The sequence below is a fragment of the Bombus affinis genome, chromosome 8 (genome assembly GCF_024516045.1).
Source record: "Bombus affinis isolate iyBomAffi1 chromosome 8, iyBomAffi1.2, whole genome shotgun sequence".
Taxonomy (NCBI): domain Eukaryota; kingdom Metazoa; phylum Arthropoda; class Insecta; order Hymenoptera; family Apidae; genus Bombus; species Bombus affinis.
In genome coordinates, this window is record NC_066351.1 from 14,903,246 (window position 1) to 14,925,415 (window position 22,170).

Consider the following 22,170-nt stretch of genomic DNA (forward strand, 5'->3'; position numbering starts at 1 on the left):
TTTCGCGCGTTTCCATTTGTTCCATCTTCCGAATATCAGAATATTCCTCGAAGCGTGTCTGGGTTATGGGCGTTGGGTAGAGATCGCAATGTAGAGAACCTTCTTTCGGGATGGTTTGTTTCTGGATGATTTGGAGCAATTAGTAAATACAATGAATCCTCGTGGAGTCGTAGAAAGGAATGGTTAGAGCGCGTGTCAGAAAAATAATAGATATGCACGGATCCCTACAAGCATATCGAGTTCGATCTTGAGATGTTCCATTTGTCGGAACGCGGTAAACGCTTACGACCTAGCAAACTAGAGATGTAATTCGAAAAAGAAGGATTAAGTAAAATATTAGCATGTCAGGTGATGATAAGAGGTAAATATGATAAATAAACTAGAAGGCCATTCTAAGCCGGAAGATAAATAACTCTTTACTACTTGAAAAAGCTACTCGTCCCACTGACGACTCGATCTCAGTTTACTGTAAACTGCACGAAACTATAGAAGCTAGAACAGAAAGCGGTTGCGACCAGCTCCGAATCAAATGGAAACTTAATAATTTCGAAGTAATAAAGTTAGCAGTGATTTAATGACGGACTGTAAGCAATAACACGTCGCCAGCTGGACGACGTAAATGAACGGAGTTTCGAAAGTGCGTCACCAAGTTTCAGTCCGTTTTGCACGTAATTCCCAGTAGTCCAGTCACCGCTTTCGGACGCTAATATTTTCCGCCCTACAAACTCCTTCTCTCGGTTCCCCGCTCTTCCAACTGTAATCCCATTTCCCGCGTTGAATAACAAACGAGGACAAAGAATAGAGGGAAAAGAGCCCGAGACAAAACGATATTTACGCGTCCATCGGAGGTTACATCGAACTCTTACGTCGTTGCAAACGTCGAATCTGTATTCAGTGTTTGGAAACGCGTAAAAAGAAGCGAAGAAGCGAGGTTGCTCGAGGAAGAAGTACAGCAAGATTATCCCCGGGGACGCGTCAACGTCCATATTCAGACGGGACCCACGATTTTTCCGGAATTCCTTATCTTCTTGGGATGTCCTAGCCGCGAGAATCGCCGGGGGAATCGAAAATGTCGACGTTTCAAAAGAACGCGGCCGACCTGTTTCTCGCGCCAAAGGTTTCCCTCCCCTGTGATCACAATCGTGTTTCTTCCCTCGTCCTTTCTCAACTTCTCCCGTTTTCTATTTCTCTATGCCGCCCCTTCTTCTCTACCTTCTTTCCTTTCCTTTTTTTTCTTCCTTAATTTCATTCGACCGTTTCGCACCAACTAAACCGAAAACGATGAGAGACAGAAAAAACGCAAAAGGAGTGTAACGGGGTGGTAGAGGGAAAAAATTCTTTGCGCGGAATCCCTCGTTTCGACTCGCTATTACCTGGCCCGAGAGAACAACCAGACCACGCTGATGATGCTCTTACACCGTCGGGACTTTTGGAGAGAGACCAAAAATATCACCCTTATAACAGAGGGTCGAGCACCCGCCACTAATTATTTCTGGTCAAAAAAGCAAAGAAACTATCTTTGTGAGAGGAGAGAAATGAAAATGTCGAATTTCGTGCGCGCGACGTTCGTACGCGAACAGCGTGGTTGGTAATTCATGTAGCCGTTCGTTTGAAAAAAATTTGTTCAAACGAACATTCGGCCCCTGTACCGCGGCTCTTTTATTCGTTGCGATAGCAGTTTGAATAAGAACGACGCGATAGCCATTGTGCGTCGGATGATACGTTTCAATTAGTACAAAAGAAGGGATAGTTGGAAAATCGTAGAGGGCTTGCGCGCGCTTTGTACGTACTCCTTTTCTGGTAACTAAGTTCTTTTTTTTTTTTGCATGAGTTTGTGGAACTGTTATCCGACGGTTTAGCGAGACTGCTTTGTTCCCGTTTTGGGACGGCTGTACAAAGAGCTGTTGCCGCGGACATACGGGCAGATATCGTCCGTACCATTGTCTCGCGTTGCACGAAAATGTACGAAATGAATCGATCGAAAGTACCAGAGTGTCCCTACGTGATGTGTTTATCAGGTAGGACGAAATAAGAACGAAAGTAATATAGAGACAGCGTTGAAAACGTAAGCGATATACTAAAATGGCGAAACGATGGAGCACAGTTCGTAATAACGTAAGTCAATTCGCTGTTATCGCTCGGAAAATACCGGTCTGAATTTATTCTTATAAACAATCCGATATAAAATATCCGGAAAACGTATCGTGGCAGGGTATACAGTTATTAAATGATTAATTATGAAACTAAGAGACGATATTTTTAAAGTAAGTGACGAACTTGTCAAAATCTTGATTTACACGACTATGATATGCATCCCTCTAAATCTTGAATTATTCTGAAGAAAATAACAAATATGGGAATATTCTAAAAATTCATTGAAAATCTCTTTCGCTTTTAGAAGGAACGTAATTACAGGTAGGTCGTAAAAAGTAAAAAATTCCAAAAAAATAGGATAATTCTAATAGGTACAGGTGTATGGATTATATCGAGCAACGATTCCAAAACGATCAATGAAAGGAGGGAAAGGAGTATGACAATGGAAAATTCCCGGCATCGTCCGTTAATTAACCGTGCCGAAAAATGGAAAAGGACGATGCTGTGGTAAAAGGGGGTGAATGTCGCGGAACGCGGCCGAGTGCATTTCTTTTATTGCGTATTTTTAATTCAAACACGGCAATCGTGGTTTTAAAAAGCCGCGCTTCTCCTGAATGGCCATTACTGGGAAAATTGTGAAAATACAGACGCGGTTGTAATGGTTTTCCACGCTTGTTCCGAGCGACTCACCCCACGTGTAGCCGTGTACTCGTTGCGAGTACGGTACTGTAAAGTCTGCGAGGCTTTTCGGTGAATCGGCAGGCGGCGACATTTGCTCGCAACGTTATCTCAGATATTCTCGCTGGTTTGTCCGTCCAACCCAGATCCTTTAGTAACAGAACTACAAACTAGTACATCCATTGAGTCACCGGCAGATCCAAAAGAAAAGCAGACACTCGACGACAGTGTAAATTCTACTGTGTCAACGAACGATCGATTGGAACGTTGCGTTGTACGAAATGCTCGAGAATCGAAACGATCGATACCATTTTTTTTGCAAATTTCTCGATTACGTTAGAGTTACGTGATTAACGTTTAAATTTCGAGGAACCAACGACTTACTTGCTTAAGTTCTCTTATCGCGAGAATATGCCACAAATAATGGTAATCGTCGTTTTACGCTTTCCAATTTATATAGAATTGATCGGTGCGGCTTCCGAATGCAGGTCATAATATAGAGAATAACATAATTTGATAGAAGATTAAATAATATCTTTTTTCAATTAAACGTTCGAGCCAAACGAATTACAAGGCAGAAGCTTCACACGCGAAATCGAAAAAGGGAAATCTGGATATTTGACGTTTTAATACGATCAAGGGTTTATAAAATACGAAAATTTCAATCCAAACTACGTTACATCGTCGTAATACACTTTTAGGATTACGTTAAAATTTTCAGTAGATTCAGATATAAAATTGTTGCATCCGTAATCTGGGCTGTGCAAGTTACGCAACTATGTGTATTGATTTCGTGAAATTCCAGCAACGTTATATTACGAATAATTAACGTACATTGGTTCAATGACACTTGCGTCAATCAAAGGACGATCACGGTTTCGTTTTTCTCTCTCTTTTTTTTTTTTTATTTTTAATTTTTGTTTTTGACTAATAAAAGATAGATTTAGTAAAAAGAAAATACATTTGGCGAACGAGCGATTTACGAATGACTGTCTAATTACCGATGTAATTTGCCGCGGTCGCGAAGTGTTCCGATTAAAAGCGCTTTCTCCACGACGTAATTACATAAGCAATTAGAGCAAATAAACGTTGCTTTTACAAGCCACGATTGCTAGCTTGCTAGATTCAACAAAACTAATTTTCCTGGGTATAAATTTAAACGGACGCTCGCAAGTTCCGAGATGTATTCATACGTGCACTGCTGACTTTGCGCCATGAATTATCTACTTGCTATACCGCGACAAACTTTTAACTTCCATAACCGCGATCTTTTTCCTTTTTATTTCTCTGTCGCTGAATTACTTTCTCCCTTTCTCGAGATCGTTTTGATATAAACATTAATTTATTTTTTCTTTTTAATTTCGTTAACTGATTTTCGTCGCTATCAACGTGCCCATTGATTAATTTTAATTATATTCCCACGAAGTTTTCAAAAGCTTTGCGACCTTGTTGTCTCAACGATCTCTGCGACAGCGTGAGCTCGATGTAAATTACAATTAGAAAAAAATCGTAGGAAAATGAAAATACAAAGGATGGCGGGAAATTCTGCTAACAAAAATGACAAATGCGTAATACGGATTTGCGCACAAAAAGATAAAACGTCGCACGCGTTGTGACAGCTGTGAAAACAAAACTGCGATATATTTTTGTTTATTACAAAGTAGAAAAGAAAGAAAAACAACGATAGTTTTTAGAGGGGACGAAAAAGATAAACATCTGAAATTTAAAACTGTGAAGCGAAAAAAGGTTTGATAAATTGGCAGGCATATCGCTGGCGCTCTAATGAGACCAGTCTCTTTTTGCTTAAACAGATGAAATTCAAGAATGAAATATTTGTCGTGATGGTATCTGTTTCAGGGAACGGAAAAGCGGTTCATCCAATTGATGATTTATCGCCGATAACCGAAGTTATTGCCCGCCGCGAATTCCGGAATTATCGCGAGATTGGTTTTTTTTCGAAACAATGAAGATGACACAGCGTCGCACAAAAGCGACAATATCGAGACTGTCGGTGAATCGATCCAATCTCCAGCAACCATAAATCATCGCCTTTTTCCGTTCCTTATGGATTCTTGCTCGATACCGTCGATAGACCAAAACGACGTTGTCAAAATCCAACATTTCTCTGAACTCACTTTTGAAAAAAAGCTAACTTGAAATCCTTCTTTACGATTTGCTCCACCGAGGAAGAAAAATTGAAACGGCAGCGCGTATGTTTGCAAAATTTACTGGAAATAATAATAAGAGAACCTAGAGCATCTAAAATTTAGAAAAAAGCGAACATCTTTCGTAACGACAAAGCTTAGATGTAAAAAGAATATTTCGATAATTCCAGCTTTGTAAAGTTTACAGTAGACGATACGAATCGATGATCTTAGATAGATAACGAGACTTTTTAGTATATTAGCGTAGGATAAGTAAAAGATAAAACGCGACAGAAACCTGCAAAATATTTCCAGTCGCTTTCGGTATCGACTGGCGGTTAAGATCTTGGGCAGAAACGCTAGAAAATCGAATGTATTCTGCCACGGAATAGCAATTCTCCATCGAGGAACCGGCTGATAACATCGCCACCCAAAGTCGGTAACCGGAATTCGAGAAAACTACCCTTTCGAGAGGAAAACCATCCCTCCTGCGTTACCGACCTTGCAATTCTACCAACATTGTCGGCTACCGCCCTCTGAAGAAGCCGAGAGCGCATGCGCGTACCGTTTCGATCGCGAACAACCCCTTTCTCGTTAAATCGCACGTATCATCTAAGTTGTAGGAGGATGGAGAAACGATACGAAGACAGACAGAGACAGATAATAACGAGAATACGAAGCATGATGAAAATGTGATACGCGAAAAGCTTCGTTTTCCGAAAATGTACAAAGATTTTTTATATTTTTCCAACAGAATAATATATGAAACACAACGTAAAAAAGAACGTGGAAGAAAATGCTAAAAAATTTGATTGAATTTTAACCATGAAATATTCAGGTGGAATTTTGCCAATTGAACTATAAAACACGGAGGAGGGGGGGGGGGGAGAGATTCCAACAAAATTTTCCAATTCGAAGTACGCTCGATGCTAAAGCAATTAAAACACGGAAAAAGGAATTCTCGTAGCGATGCGTTTAACGCCTCGACTTCATGGCGTTCCATTTATCATGGTCGCTTGAGGGGGTGGTGTAAGGGTGAAGATGTGACCGTTGTCGAACGAGAAACACCCGCCTCTCGAATTTTACCCCTTAATGGAGAAACTTGCTAGGAGCCTGCCTGCCCGTACCCGTTGCTTTTATATCCGTATTTTACGAGATTCTTTCCCGACCTCTTTCGTCACCCACCCTCTCCGTGCCCTTTACGACTTCCGCGTTTCATTTGCGCCATGGCGCTTTTCAGTTTCGCCCACCCGGCGCTTCCTTCAGCGACGAAAACTCGTCGAACGAAATCGACTTTGATAAAGCTCATAGAAAATCAACGAAGATAAGCGTAGTTGTTAACAGCAATGTATCGCGAGAAATCAACAGACACACAGCGAGGCTGTGTAACTCGCAGGTCCGTGAAGGGAAGAAAAAAACGACCGGGCCAGTGAACAGTCACCCTAAGCGGTCGTTATTCGCTGAGCGATTACACGGTGAACATGCAACGATCAAACGGTAAATTCGAAACATTAATTCACCGCTGCGACCCACGAACGCGAGACTGTCGCCTGATAAACTCGTTGAAAACGTTTCCTTTCTGCTCGGACGGCAGCCACGAGGGTGGAGTTCGTTAAATGCACTTTGCCGTGCTGCAGCGATTTTAAAAATTACCAGCCAAGAGAAGCAAAGAGAGAGAGAAAGAGAGAGATTCTTAATGCGCCTTCGTTGAAAGGCTAACGAAGTTTACCGAACGGACGGTTGTTGAAGCGGAGAGAAAAATATAAAAGAGGTACCGCGACCAAGAAGCGCATACGAGTTTCGCGATTATGCAAAACAAGGAACTGGGAAGAGCCCGGCTTTTTTCCCCGCGATAGACCGAGCGTAGCCTTCCCTTTTAGATATAATTTCTGTTGCCAGAGAAGAAAAAACTTGGCGTCGTGATTTAGTAGCGCGATTCGTGGCCGTGTGTGCGCCAGCGCTCGCTTCCACTTATAAATTTCCGTTATACGGTGTCCTTTTGGTCGCGAGACGCAGAAACTCGCCGGATGCGCCACGCATAAAAAACACGAACACCACTTTTCCTCTCCTCTAGCCGGAGAGTCGCGAAAAGTATTCGGCGTTATAATGGAACAACGACTATTAGGAGCGAAGAATATCATCGTCGGCGCGGTCGTTCACGCCGCGAAGGCGTTCCTCTATCGATCCTTCGGCTGCGTTTCGCCTGTGGGAGAGAAAGGGAAAGTAGCCAACCGATTCTTTCGCTTTATCATGACCTTCGCACCCCCGAGAAAAAGTCCGCAACTTTTCCCATTCTCCTGTCGCTGTGTGTGTCTGCCTTATACACGGAATCCCGTCGTACGAAAATTCTATTTTCAAATTGTTCGCACGAAAACGTAAGATTACCGTTTCTTTCGGCGTACAAAATTTAACGACGTTAGATTCCCTCGCTTATACCCATAAAACAGAGTTACGAATATTTATGCTCAACAGTGACTGCGATAACGTTTGTCGAAAACGCGAATACCTCCAACAGCAATGAATTCAACGCTGCGAAATAACACTGAGAGATCACCCACGCTTTCGTCGTGGCTAGAGGTTCTAGACAGAAGACGTAATGCAGGAAGGCCTTACATCACCGGAACACATACTAAATGCTCAACATTAAAAGCGCGTTCCGGGTTTCGCTGGACCGCTACGAACCTGTGGTATTTACTAAGAGCAAGCTTTTTTCCGCCAGAACGCTCCCATTGTTATATTAATATTAACCCCGCAGTCGCAAGGTCGAGGTATACGCACAATGCGCTTTCAACGTGTCATTCTATGACATTCTCCCTTTATCGATGTCAATTCTAGCAGAACCCAATCCCCATCCCATTTTCAGTCGCGATTCGGCATTGAACGCTTTAACACGCAACGAAAGGGGCAAATTGACCGAATGGAAAGTCCGGTTACGTTGTCACAACCTCGTGGACGGACACGAGTGAAATTCGTTGCCTCTAGTCGACTGCAATTTTGTACATCCCATTTGTGCAGGCAAGGGTGTCGCCGTATGAAGAAGCAAGCGCATCCCTGAATAGGCTAGGGGTTGGTCGCGTGGCACGTTGAAAAAATAAAACCAGGTGAAATTGCGTTAAAGCGAATTAGCCACGCTAGGCTTGATTTAACGAACCAGCCTGTACGGTATGTTTACCATGAATATGAGAAAAGGGACAGGCCTCTTTGTCCGACACAGGGGGGCGAAACGAAAGTTCAGGTCACGTAAGCGACTCCCGTGGCGTTTCTCCTCGATCGATGAACCCTACTTTCCGTGTAAACGGTTCGTAAAGCCATCGAACTCCAGCCACGGCGCAAAATGACAAGAAGCCTAAAAGCAACCTTGGGCGACGCGCTACCGCGTTGCGAAGCTTCATTGGAAATTCGTGACCTACTTGCCTCTCGTGGTTTTCGAATCTAACGGAAACGTAGGCGAGCCTCGCAGAATTTTAAAGACGCGAAAACCTCTCCGTGCTATCGTTGAAAATACTTGCAAATGTGACTTTTCATGGGAGAAGATTTTAAACTGCGAATGTGAAACAGATGGAACTTCCATGGAACGAAATTTTGTGCTATTCTCTGGTGCTATAAGTAGAATAATTTTACATTTTAATAGACTTGCTAGAATCGAGGTGTTTTAGTATTTTTGAAATTCTTTTTTAACGCGTCGCCTTTAGAAAATCCTTTCACGAGAAGATAAGTCCTTGTTGACCTTTCATGTTTTACCGTGATTGAAGTATAATCTTTCTGGATGATCTTTCTTTCGCTCTGTCGTTATCCAGACTAACACCGGCTACAGAAAACATTTATACGCCATAGTATTTATTATTCCATTTGCAAATTAATTCATTAGATCCAAGTATATTATATAACATATCGCTTAGTAGCTTCTTTATGAAATATAAAAACTGATGAGAAAAAGAAATGTTTGCTCGCAAAGCAAGATTATGTGCAAATACTTCTTGTAGACGCTGTATATATCAAACGTTATCCTATCTTCGAGAAATCAGAAAAAACAAATGGAACCGATACGTTGCCCGGCAAAAGGGAAAAAGTCATCATCAAACATCGATCGAGTTTTTCCCCAGATCCCCGAGGTTCCAGCTTTTCCAAGCGTAAATATTAATATCGTAAAAGAATCTCGATCTTCTTGAACGTATTTATTTGCCAGTCCCATGGGCTACCCATGAAACGTCCCGTTTCGATTCCAAGTAATTCTAGCCGCGATCCAATATCGGACGGCCATAACTCGTGCCCGACAAATCGCAATTCATGCACACGGGAGCGTGGTGCAGCATGGACGAAGGTATTAGGAATTCCTCCGGATGTGCTCTCGAAAGACGGAGACGCTATGCATGCATGAGTTACGTTCCGGTCGAACCGGGTCGGTGAGTCATTAGTAGCATCGCGACGACAACCGTGAACTTCGCCTGCGGAATTACATTGTTTCTTGGCGTTGCTAACTGTACGATAGCGTAGTCTGCGTTGTCTACGATACATCGATAATATCGCGATACCGTTGCAAGTGTACGTTAGTTGGAACGTACGCGCGTTTCCAGTAAATCGAAGCCTTTTCAACCTTCAGTTCCTACGAAATTCGAGAATTCGAAACTTTAAGAATCGACTGCCGTTAGATCGATGGAAATTGTAGACTAACTTTTCGAAGGTAAGAAACGTCTGGTGGAAGAGGTGAAAGTAAAACCAAGATGGATAATGAGGCAAAGGGTGGATTTGACGCGACGTACGGAGCCAAGTTTCGTTGCCTCGTTTTTATTACAAATGCCAATCGATAACGCGGCTCCTACCTACCTCGAGGTTTAACGAGTGGAAGCAGCTGTCCAGGCGGCATTAGTCACCGGGATGTAATTTCTGGCCCACGCCCTGTTCCGCGTGCATTTGTGAAAACCGGACAACTCGGCTGATTGCTCGCGTGCACTAAATAGCATTAACGTTCGACAATTATTCTTTCGATATTTCTACGGCACAGCATGAACGAAACTAATTGCAGGCAACTCGAACCCATCTCTGCAAGTCTGTAGCAACTAAGGATAATCGAGCCAGAGAGCGCGATCGACGACGAGCATGGATGCATCTGTCGATTTGAATTCGTGGCGGCGTAACACCGCATCTGGGTGTACATCTCGAGAAGCTCACCGAGCGGCGTTCGAAATTAATTCCTATTTGCAATCGACGTAGCAGCGCCGTGGAACGGGATACGTTTGCACGACCGCAACATTTTACGCTGCATCGATGAAATTAACAAACTCGGCATGCTGCGATGATTCGAGCATGGCTCGTTCGACACACAGTTCCGCGTTAAATTGATCGAAAGATGTATAAATTCCACGTGAACCGAGACGATTGGCGATAAAGGGACAACACGCAGCTTTGCAGCTTTCAGCGAGCACCAACTGCGACACTTAATTACGGACGGTGCGCATAGGCATACTATTTTCCGGTTCGACTGAGCCGACCAGCATTACGCTTTTCAAGAACATTAAACACGGCCAAACGAGTTCGATAAATTGTCACGCGAGAGATACGAATGGAAAGGGATAAAGTGGAACGCGAACACTGGGGATTGGTAAATAGGAATTACGCGCGGTGTTTGCTTTTAAAATTCGAGTCCAATGAAAAATCGCAGGCGCCAAAACAAAAATAGCCGCGAAACGAAAGCGGAACGAAATCGAAACGGAATCTGAGCGAAATCGAAACCGAAACGAAATCGTCGAAGCACCGTGCGGCAAAAGAGAGAACTTGTAATTGAAATAGATCCGGCTAATTGTTATTGCGCATTGCAGCGCGTAGATATAATCAGGTTGCACGGCAAATAACATTGATTTTCAATGATCGCTATTATTGGACAAGCGGTCGGACAGCGTGGAAGCCGCAGAGGCGATTTTCCTTTCGTCCCCGATACTCGGGATTTATCGAGTGATTGATTCCAATCAGTTATCCAACTGTTTATCGAATAATCAATGCCGTCGTCTGTTCGCCGATGAGGTGCATGGAAATTACATTTCGCGGACACGCGGTCGCGCAACCGTGCGACTGGACTTTCGTCATCGAAAATTTATACCGTCCCTGTTCATTTGGCATCGATAATTTTAAACACAACCACAGCCTGAATATAGTGAAAATTATTGAGAGACATTGATAAATGCCACGAATATTTTAGAACAATAACTTCATTCGTGTTCACAGATAAAATGGAATTAATGCATTTCCACCTATTTGAAACTTTTCGACACGGAGAAGCGAAAGATTAAAACTATATACATAATAATAACAAACAAAGAGTACACGATTTTACGAATAACGTGAAAAGTCGATCAAATTAAACATTATACTAAGAAAAATGCATAAAGCGGAAATGGATAAACCCTTCATAACGTAATTCCAAATTGAACGCGACATTGTCATATAAAATGTACGAGTTTACCTACGAAATGCAATGCGATCGATCCTCAAACGCCCAAAATTGAACCCTTTTCGATAAAACAAACAGTCGACGAGATGGGAGAAAAGCATCGAACAAAGCAGACAAAGGAAAGAATATCCCGATGTTAATGCGTAGGCAGCCAAACAATATTATAAGCTAATTTCCCGGAATCGTGTGCCGTTTGTTCGTTACGCGAGGACGATTATAGATTAATTTCATCGAAATGGAGCAATAGGCCGTACCGCGTACGCTACAATATCAATTTGATTCTGCGAATGGTCCATCGGTTCCACGGAATTGTAAACAGACGTATTCGACGGGGGAGGATTCTCATTGCGATTATCGTCACGATTCGTATAGGAAGCAGGTTACGACGAATGAACTTTCTCGTCTCCCTATAGATTTCCTTAATGACGCATATTTTTACCCCGACCTTTGCGTCTTACATTTCGACCTCGTTCTATCTCCATCCGCGATCAAAGAGTTTAAGTGGGAAACGATGTAATATTCCAGAAATAAAAATTTCTAACATAGATTAAAGCTATTCGCGTAAAATTTCACTCTACGTTTCGAGTATCTTAGAATCTAAAATAAAATACTTCGGGATTTACAGTATTTATTTCGTGCTTGCACACAATGCGATTCTATTCTGGAAAATAATTTAAACTTTTTTAATTTCGGCGCTTACATCGTTTGCCGTTTAGATTTCTCGATTATCGATAACCTGTAAGCTTCAACGAGACACGATCTTATGCGTGTTCGGGCTAATGCGTAGGAGAGAGTGTAACACTTTTGAATGCATATCGTCGGAAGGCGAGGAATTTTCTTTTTCGAGCTGTAGGGATTCGAATCTGTGATTTTTTAAATTCATAACGCTATGACTAACTTTGATCATCCTAACCAATGTCACTCTCTATGACTTTTTCTCCTTTTCATTCGCATATTCTTCTCTATACTTATACTGATTTTAATCGCTAATCTTAATCGCTTTCGAATAAGATTAGACTGTGTGACTATTGTTTTTGAGGTCGGAGAATATACGCGAGTAGAGTTCGTTACAATTTCATGCTACTGCAAACTACCTTGTATGTAGAGAGGCAAAGTTTTCTCGTCTGCGCATTACTGAGAAGTTCAGTTAGCACAGGGAATGCTAATTGTTTAGAGAACTAGTTCGTAGTAGAATATGAAAAACGGACTTTCTGAAACGCAATGTGCCTAGGTACGTCGCGTATTTACCTTAAAATATCGGTAATCGTTCGATAAAGTAATAACTCTTGAAAGAAAATTCTTGCAATTTTTGTTTTTTCCTCTCAAGTATCTGCGTCTGAGAAGAACAGAACGCAAAACCAGAAGAAGCTTTCGCACAGAGGCTGATAGGCCGCTACCGCGTTACACCGATATACGATATCGAGCATCTTCCTTTTAATGGGTATACCGATACACGGCCTGCCACGTCCGACACACTTTTATGGCAATCAATCGAAGCCGTAAAACCTTCTCGAGTCAATACGTGACCTATACAGATCTGGTTTCCCGTCTTGACCACCACCGTTATAACGTCTCGAGGAATGTTACGACCTAACCAGACATGAATTACGTCGATCCCGTTTACGTTCGAAACGCGTTGATTTGTGCGAAATCACCTGCCTCAGCTATTCGTAAATCGCGTGGAATATTTCTACGTACAAGGGATGGCCAGTTTTTTCAACTTCGCCATCGACGCGATTTATTTCTCGGAAATATCATTATCGAGTTTAGTATGTATTATACCTTTGCAATTACGAAATAATTTTAAACTTTCTGGAGTATATGAATCATAATTTTAAATTTAATTTTGTATTTGTTACAGTATCAAATAAACTCGCGACTAATTATTTTACCCAAATAAAAATATGGATTGGAAGAATTGAAATCTTTACGTGATTTTTCGCCGGAAATATCAACAGCGAAAAGATTTCTTCTTAAAGTACGAGATTGCTGTGTTCCGACTATCAAGAACAATCGCGATACGTAACAAAAGCCTAGCCGATAAGAACTCGCGATTGGCGAGTTCGTACAAGCAAAAATGGGACTTACCTTAAGCTGATGTTGCGGTCGTCTGAGCGCACCCTGGTCTCGTCGTCCGCCAAGTCGATCGGCCTCCGCTTCCAATCCCTCCATCGAGGACTCAGCTTCGCTCAACCAAGCCAAGAACTTGTCCAGGGACCGGTCGAAGTTGTGGAGGGAGTTCATCGCGGAATGAAGCAGTTTTCCTCGATTGATGATACTAAGAAGGATTTAATAGATATAGCCTTTCATCGCGATTCAGATAGTCTGTTCGAAACGACAGAATTCGCTTCAATGGCAAACGCAAGAACGAAATCGCGAAAGAATAACTTCTACTATAAAAATTCTATCAACCGCGTTCGAAACGTTTAAATAAATCGAGTCGAATCGAGCATTTTCAAATCATACACTGCGGACTTTAAAATTAGAAATTTCTACTTGACAATTTTCCACGATACTAAGATAGTGCGAATAAAACTATAATCGAGGCATACCTGGTGTTGAGATTGTTGTATCTCTGATTGATAGTCTCCGTCATCTTTTTCACGCGAGTCGTGTCGTCCTCCTGATAAACGGCTATCAGCTTCTGCGTCAGCTGATTGAACTGTTCGATCTGATGCTTGTACTGGTGGAGCTCCGCGTGGAACGACTGCAAGCACGAACGGCGTCGAAATAAGATGAGGCGGACAGGTCACCGTGGAGGCGGTAAACTTATATCGCGAGCGGCTCCGTCAGACTCGAAAGTCGCGTCCCTCGATAACTCGCGAAAGTTAAATCTTCCTAGAGAGGGAGGCCCGGCTTTCATCTTTCACGGTGGCATCCCGTGCCGTGGAAACTTTTATTTGGTCGGTCGGCGACCGCGATTCGCGTCGAGAAAACTTACGACAATCCAGATTAAGCCGAGGAACCAAAAAAAAAAAAAGAAAAAAAAAACGCGTTCTTATTCATAGCGTTCGCCCGACAAATTTTCTTTGATTTTAATTTCAAAGGAAACGTTTCCATCGAAAGGACTTTGCCATTAGGGGAAGATTGAAACTATTTTAAAACGAGATGAACCGATAAACGAGACGTGAAAATGTAATCGAACGACAAACGGATCAATTAATCAATTACGATTGCAAGTACCAAGAGGGAGGAAGAATCTGGCCACCGGAAAGCTAACCTTTGTAAACGAAACATACACCGGAATCAAGTTCTATTAAACAAGGCTGAAGTGTTAGCTTAGGACTTCGTAAAACCGTGAAAACTCTCGCGATGAATCGTTACAGTAATCGAATAAACGATCTCGATGTTCCTCAAGTATCGTCTTGTTAAACACTCACCATATTCGGACATCGGAAGAGAAGTTTTTGAAATACGAAATTAAAAGAAGGAACGATGCGACGTAGTACGTCCTTTGTGATTCGCGCGTCGTAACAGAATGAACGCAGAATGCTTACGTTCGATGATACCGCCGGTCGTTAAGGACGCGTACAAAAGGACAACGATCGAGAGTGACAACAAACGAGGCGGGTCTATTGCCGTTAGAATCAAGGTGAAGCCCAAATTCCAAATATATAGGCGTTGTTCGACGAAATAAATTACCCCATGAATAGCCCATTCGGCTCTTTTCAATGTAAACAGAGTTGTGGCCGCGTGACGTACTACGCCGTGGCACGATCTCGCGTTGATTGGAAGTTTGACCGTTCTTTCGCCTATCTCTCGTGCGCACTGCTCGACCATTTTTCCCTCCACGAGTCGCGTTATTCCGATACACAAAGCGGATCGTTGCTAAAAAGAGGTTAGTAGCTGCCGGGATGAATACCGATCCGTTCGCTCTCTTTAATCGCGGTCGCGGCCTGTAACGAAGCTTCTAGCCAGCCATTATACTCGCGACCGTTTCTTTTTATATCCACTTCTTTTTTTTCTCTCCTCTCCTCCCCCTTCCCCCCCTCTCTCTCTCTTTATTGGAGCAATCGCAGAAAATGCAAGCCGGTTAGATTATCCGGGTAACTTTATTCGATCATTTGCGTAATTTTCTGATGGTACATAATTAGATTATGAGATTAGTACCAACTGTCTTGATGGCGGATGAAATTTAATATCTGAGAACTTTTCTTCTTTTTTATTGTTTTCTAAGCGACAGGTAAGGGCGGTCGGTGTACGGGATGTTAAAACTCGAGCAAGTAGCCGCGTATAGCAGAGTAGCCTTGTATCACCGGTCTATCTGGAAGCTGGTGAGCGTACTTACGGTTGGATAGGTGCATACTGAGAATGGCAAGCTCGGGGCCAGAGATCTGGTAAAATGGAATAAACTGGTAGAATACGAGGAACATTTTGCGCTAACGTCATGCGTATTGTTTTAAGGAACGCTCGTTCTCCGTGACTTCTTGTTTCCTTTCTCTTATTACAACTTCAAATGCACCGCTGCTCTCGAGATTGCTACGTTGCTCCTTTATTTGCGCGAGCGTTTCAATGAAAATCGAGTTCAAGTTCAAACACTTGCCAAGTCTGAAACGCTCGCCACTAATGTATCAACGATTCTTTCAACCTCTACAGCGTAATGCGTTAAAATCCACGAAATTATCGTTACGTTACAGGAATAGTTAGAGTAGCGCCACGTTTCCACTATCTGCGACTTTCCTTCCTCGATATCTACAGTTTAATCTTTTTTTAACTGACTTCGTGACACGAGCTACTGTCGTTAACAAACGTGACATCGCGTATAATATGTACTTCACTTGTATTTAATTTAATCGAAAGACACGTAGTTACGTTAATTACAACTGTATCTTCCTTGATAACTGACTAGATAAAATATCGACCTGTGGACACTTAACGCGATTAGGTGCTGCACCCAAGAGATGTGTCTTTTACCAATACAAGCTATAATACACTTGATATATCCTGCGGAGAAGCGATTTTCACAGTGCGAGGAAATATCTCTGAATTCTAGGTTATTCGATATAATTATGCAAAATTAGAACGCGACCAAAATCGATCGTCGTAATTATCAATCAACACTCCGCGATTTAAAGCACGCACCGAGACCATTTACCGCTGCCAATAACACGGAATTCCCAGATGATCGTTCATTCAGTCTCCTAATCGCAATCAACGCAAATTGCTGCGATCAAACGGGAGAACCGGTTGCCTTCTGTCTGTTGCACGGCCATTGACACGAGAGAGATAAAGAGGAGATAAAGAGAACGACCCCGAGAGGTCGGTTGTCCGCGCGCGGGTTAATGCAGCTCGGTTAAGAAAGGGAGAAAAATGCCAGCGTACCTTTTGTTCCCGGAGCTGTGCCTCGAGAACATCGGCAGTGTGCCCGACGGCCCGCATTTTCTCCAGCCGAGTTTCCATTCGCGCCAACCAGACCTCCACCTCGTTCCTTTTGGCCTCGTATCGCTGACTGTCCCCGAGCATCGCGTCCAACTCCGTCTTCCTCTGCATCATTTTCGAGTTCATTTCGTCCCAGTGCTCCCTCAGCTTCGTAACTGCAACAATAATCGGACGGACGTGCCGTTTTCATACGATCTGTGTGCCACTATCTTCGCCTTTGTTCCTATTTCTTCGACAATTTGTATCTACCTTCTCGTGTGTCGCTGTATCAAAACGGTCAAGCGTGATACACACTGTCGTTGAAAAGCTCGAGATTTGGCGCGTGTTTCGTAAAAGGCAAGAATTTTAAGGGAAGCGACTCAAAATCTCGTTACCTTAAGAAACTCTTTTATCGCAAGTTTATACTCTATCGAGATCTATAAAGTTAATCTTAAGATAAAAACAAAATTAGTAGGACGTTGAATATACGTAGGAAAATTGGTTTCGTTATATAGCAGTGACCCGATGGAAAGTTATAGCGAAATAGAGGAGAGAATAATTGTTGAGGAACGGGGATCGTCGGAGATTGAGCTGAAACGCGGGGCTGTCTTTGATGTAGATGGTTGACACAGATAGCGAATGCTTTTCACGACAGGTGATGATTTATGTGTTTAGTATTAGCGCAGCAGAGTGAAATACTCGCCTTGTAAGATACGATCGATTCGATTCATCGTGAAACGAAAAGGGCGCCGGCGGATTAACTTGTTAAAACAACATACATAGATTATGAAGACAAGCTGCCGCCAACAAACGGAATAAATTCAATCTGTGTCTCGTTAGAAATTCATTTCATACGGTTCCTCCTTTTACGTAAATCAAAAGTCCAATAATAGAGCGAAGATAAAGTACACGGAGCTCCGGAGCTCGTTGCTCGGTTATCATAACCAATCAGTATCCTTTTGCAAGAACAATTCGAAAAAGCCAGGTCGAACACGGAATTAAACTTATATTCTATTCGATGACGTTCGTAACAAGGGCTGCATGAATAAATAAACCTATCCAAGCTTTCGAACAATCGTTCCAATTAATCGATCCTTTCGATTCGCTGCTACCACGACAATTTCAATGCTCGTCGAACGAAACAAAGGAGATTTTAAATAAACGTAAGAATCACGGAATCGTATAATCGATCGTTGATCGTTCTCGAGAGGGTTAAACGTTCTGACACGAGAACGTTAAACACGATGCACGCTCGAATTCGAGAGCGGCCGATCGTGTAGAGGCTCGTTAATCGAACGCGAGGAAGTCGGCCGCTGGCACGTGCTCGTCGAGCATCAAGAAGCACTTCTCAGCAAGGCTAAAATCCACGTTGAAATTCGCGCCAGACACGAGGAATCAGCTGGAAACTGTCCAAGCTGGTGCAGCTTAGCGGGAAAGAACGCGCAGCTGGAAAAGCGGGGTGCAAGCATTGGCAGCGTTTCAACATCCGTAACAACAGAATTACCACGCGTGGACAGCTCTGCAGAATGGGGTTCTATAGTGTACCTTTGATGATGCAACGCATGTACAGGATGTTTCGCGACAGGGTGCCGGCAAACAGGACCGAGGCTAAAACGAAAACAACGTGATTGAGAGCGTCGCACTCTCTAAATATCGTAGGATTAAAGTGGTTAAGCTAGCATGCTTACGAAAGACGACTGGAACGAAACTGTCTCGTGGTATACGCTCTCTGTTAATATTCTCTAATGTTTTTCCGTAATATTTTTATTACCACCGCTGCTGGGATTATCGCGAGTAATTTGTAAAAGAACCGTATCGTTGATTTTTAAACAGAATTTTAACGAATATGTTGAAAAACACCGCTTTGTACGGCAGAGAATGGAAGACATCGTAATCTAGAGCTCGCGTAATAATATTCGAAAACAGCAAATCCAGTTGCCTGTTACAATGCACGAGGAGAGACAAACGCGTAAGCACTCGAGGCAATTCGTAGTTTAGCGGATCCTTGCTGTTACAACCGAGCCGCTGTTTCCAGACAGTAGCACAATTTAGAATGATATAGAGATCTATATATCGTTGAAAACTAAAAAAATACATATTGAAATGAAAACAATTTCGCAGAAACTTTTAGCTATGCGTATGAAATATTTCGTGGAATATTTCCATTACAAACGGAACCATTAATATCGTAGAAATTGCGATTAATCCGACGAATACGTGCCAAACGATATTTACAAATATTTTCAAATAAAACTTCAATCGTTTCTAATTAAAAAAATTATTACACGTTAATTGTATTAAAAGAATTGTTATATCTTCGTCGTAACTCAATTATATTCCCCGTCGCATTATCTATCCTTTGTTATATTTCCCAATTAAAAGAATCATTCGCGGGCTGCTGTAGACTCAGCATCGCGGAATTCAACATACAATTAAATTTTATTCTTTAATATTTATATATCCATATCGCATACTTTTAACGTTCCATAATCTTCAACCACCCTATAGAACCAAACGAAAACCCGATCGATCACCGTACTTCGTTCGCATCGATACATCATCGTGGCTAATTTTCTGGCGGACAGAGAACGAAGAATTACGATCAGAGTGCATTCGCACGTAACCGGAAGCATATGCTAGTCTCGCAGACTGATATAATCCGACAAACCACGCATGCTAGACTAATGTTTCTAAGTGAAGAGGAAAGAGCACCGACTGGGTGGCTACGTGAGCCTCGGATCCCGGGACCGGAAGTAAAGTGGCTTGATCTATCATCCCTCCCACTCGCGGAGTCTCTGAAGGGATACCGTGCAAAAGACGAGGAGGTTGTCTTCTAGTGGCTGCGCTCGATGACTTATTACAAGAGCAATTCGCTCTCATCGACCCCTACGACTCAGACCCCGCGTGCCTTACCCTTTTCAACTCGTGTCACAAGCGTGACAAGTGTTCGATGGGACATTAAAGATGGCACGTACACTCTTCAACCTAGGGACGAACCTATCGCGTCGCTGAACTCCCAGTCATCCTCATCACGAATGCGACTTTGAAATTTCAGCATCGTTAACGCAGAGATTGTTCGTTTTTTTAATTATCGCATGAATATATTTTATAATTTTATGACAATTGAAATAATTGCGAATTGTTATTGGTAATGAATGCGTTTATATAAAATTATATGTTAGAAACCGTGTGTGTGTGTATCAGTGTTAACTTTAATACTAAATACCAGTTTTTTAATAAATAAAAATAATAATAAAGCGAGCTGGTGTTTCACGTTGCTTTTAAGTAGCTTTAAACAACTATAAGTAAAGCATATAGCCTGGCAAACTTTCCATAATTTATTACCCATTTTGCTCTATTATGTTCGATAAACACATTAAATTATAATACGATATGGCATTATTATTTAAACTCCTCGCGAATTTCATTAAATTCACGCACAACTATTTCGATTAATTAATTTCGCAAATCTACTATAACTATACAGGCTATAATATCATCCTACGTTGAATCGATAACGTAATAAGAGACACTAGGATAATAAAATTACTGGAGCCTCGATACGTTTTATACATACGGTGCAAAATTCCATCGCAAGTTAGGTTTATCTTTCAACTAGTCTGTGATTAAACCAACTGAAAGTTATCGCGTATGGTAATTCTAGGTGCGTACACATAATAAATTATCACGTTGCATAGAAACAGTAATAAAGACGTTCGCACAACCACCGTACGAACCTAAATTACAGGTATACATTATCAACCGCGTTTAATCCATGTACAACGAGCGCAGCGGCGTGTGTCAATCGAATCGTCGACCACCTCATATTCTCTGGAGCCGTGCGTGACCATAACTGACGATCCTGATATTCCCGGCAGGCTAACAGAGTAGTCAACGAACCAATGTACGTGCGAACTCTGTATGTATAAACTACGACGATGGTAATGCGTTTACGCGATCGAATTCTGCTCGTGTATCCCATCGAAAATTCCATACGAAATTCCAACAAACTTTCCTACATTTCGATAAATCACTGACCAAAATCTACAATAATATTCGAAAGAGTTGCTGCGATAAGGAGATGACCTCGTTTCCTAACAGATTTTTTGAACTAGCTGACAAAAACTAACTCGAAATCGATCAAAATCAAACTACTTTTCCAAACATACTATAAATTCATAGCCATACAGCTATTACAGAAAATATTTTCTACACTATTGCATTTGCTTAGAAATAAAATATGGAAGCATATAAAATCCATTACATTGGAATATAAGGATACGTACAAATATTTTTAATAGCAAACGTATAACCGTTCTTTCTCTTTTAATAAATACGATTCAAATATTCATCTGATTCGTGGCAAATGCTTCGTTTGGCAAATAACAGAGGTTTAGCGCGAAGATATACGAACACCGGAATGTAATCATGGATATAGGAAAACCATGTTGACGACCCAGAAGATATGGGTCGATACGATCCGTAAGAAGCTGGTCGTGTAGCCGGCACTCGCGAGACTCTCGCTCGCGTGCCTTTTATTACCTAGGTGTCTAATGCACCTCTATTAAATTCAGATGAATCGCCTAATATATTCAAATTGGCGGACTAGCACCCTGGTAAAGCGAACGAAGAAGCATTCCGATTGAAATCGATGAAATACAAAGACCAGACGAAGAGAGAGGAACGCGGTAAACGGTTGGATAAAGCGGAGAAGAGTAGGACGAAGAGGAAAGACGGGAAACTAGATGGGGAGGGACGAAGAGGGAATCGTCGGTTACTTTGGCGAAATGAAAATTGAAGTCGAGCAAAATCCCGTCTGAGCGCGTTATCTCGTCCACAGAAACGAAGAGAGTTCGTCGGCTCGCTGCCCGATGAACCGTTTATCAAACAACCTGCATACGCGCGGAATTTAATTGTAAAATTGTAATACCGCTGGGTAAAAGGTGGATAAGCCAAGTTCGCCAACGAAATTGTCCGCTCTTGCCTGACCACGCGCTACGATCCCGGACCATCGCCGACGGCCAACACTGGCCAAATGTGGTCACAATTATCCGGGATAGTTTAACTGCCCCGATAAAATATATTCCAAGCCTTATTAGGCTCTTGCTGCCAGATGAGAAACGTTACCATTATGCGAACACTTAGACAATGCCGAAAAGATGGCTAACGTTTTCGCTAATACTTCCGGGAAAAAAAGAATCCCAACGTAATTCTAACGTAATTTTTGGTACAGCATATTGACGACTATTCTCGACTTTTAGAGCAATGAACTTGTAGAGTAATGGCTGAATAATAAATAGCAATGCGTTGAATTTAATCTGCAAATTTTGCAAGCTATCGGAAATAACAAATGTGTATACATAATTTTACGAGCGTAGGATTAATGGCAAATGCAGGATTTCGACATTTCGGAATTGAAACATTCCACAATTTCAGATATTCCGATTCCAC

At 42.2% G+C, this 22,170-nt stretch overlaps 1 protein-coding gene across 10 annotated transcripts in view; it reads right to left on the reverse strand.

The window, feature by feature from the left end:
- LOC126919089 (dystrophin, isoforms A/C/F/G/H) overlaps window positions 1-22,170 on the reverse strand; it is a 434,304-nt gene that overhangs the window by 279,630 nt on the left and 132,504 nt on the right. For all 10 annotated transcript variants that reach the window (XM_050727761.1, XM_050727759.1, XM_050727760.1 and 7 more), the window contains 3 exons: window positions 16,684-16,895; window positions 13,914-14,068; window positions 13,450-13,639 (listed from right to left, as the gene is read on the reverse strand). In XM_050727761.1, coding sequence (XP_050583718.1) covers window positions 13,450-13,639; window positions 13,914-14,068; window positions 16,684-16,895 — 557 coding nt within the window. The remainder of the gene's footprint in view (window positions 1-13,449; window positions 13,640-13,913; window positions 14,069-16,683; window positions 16,896-22,170) is intronic.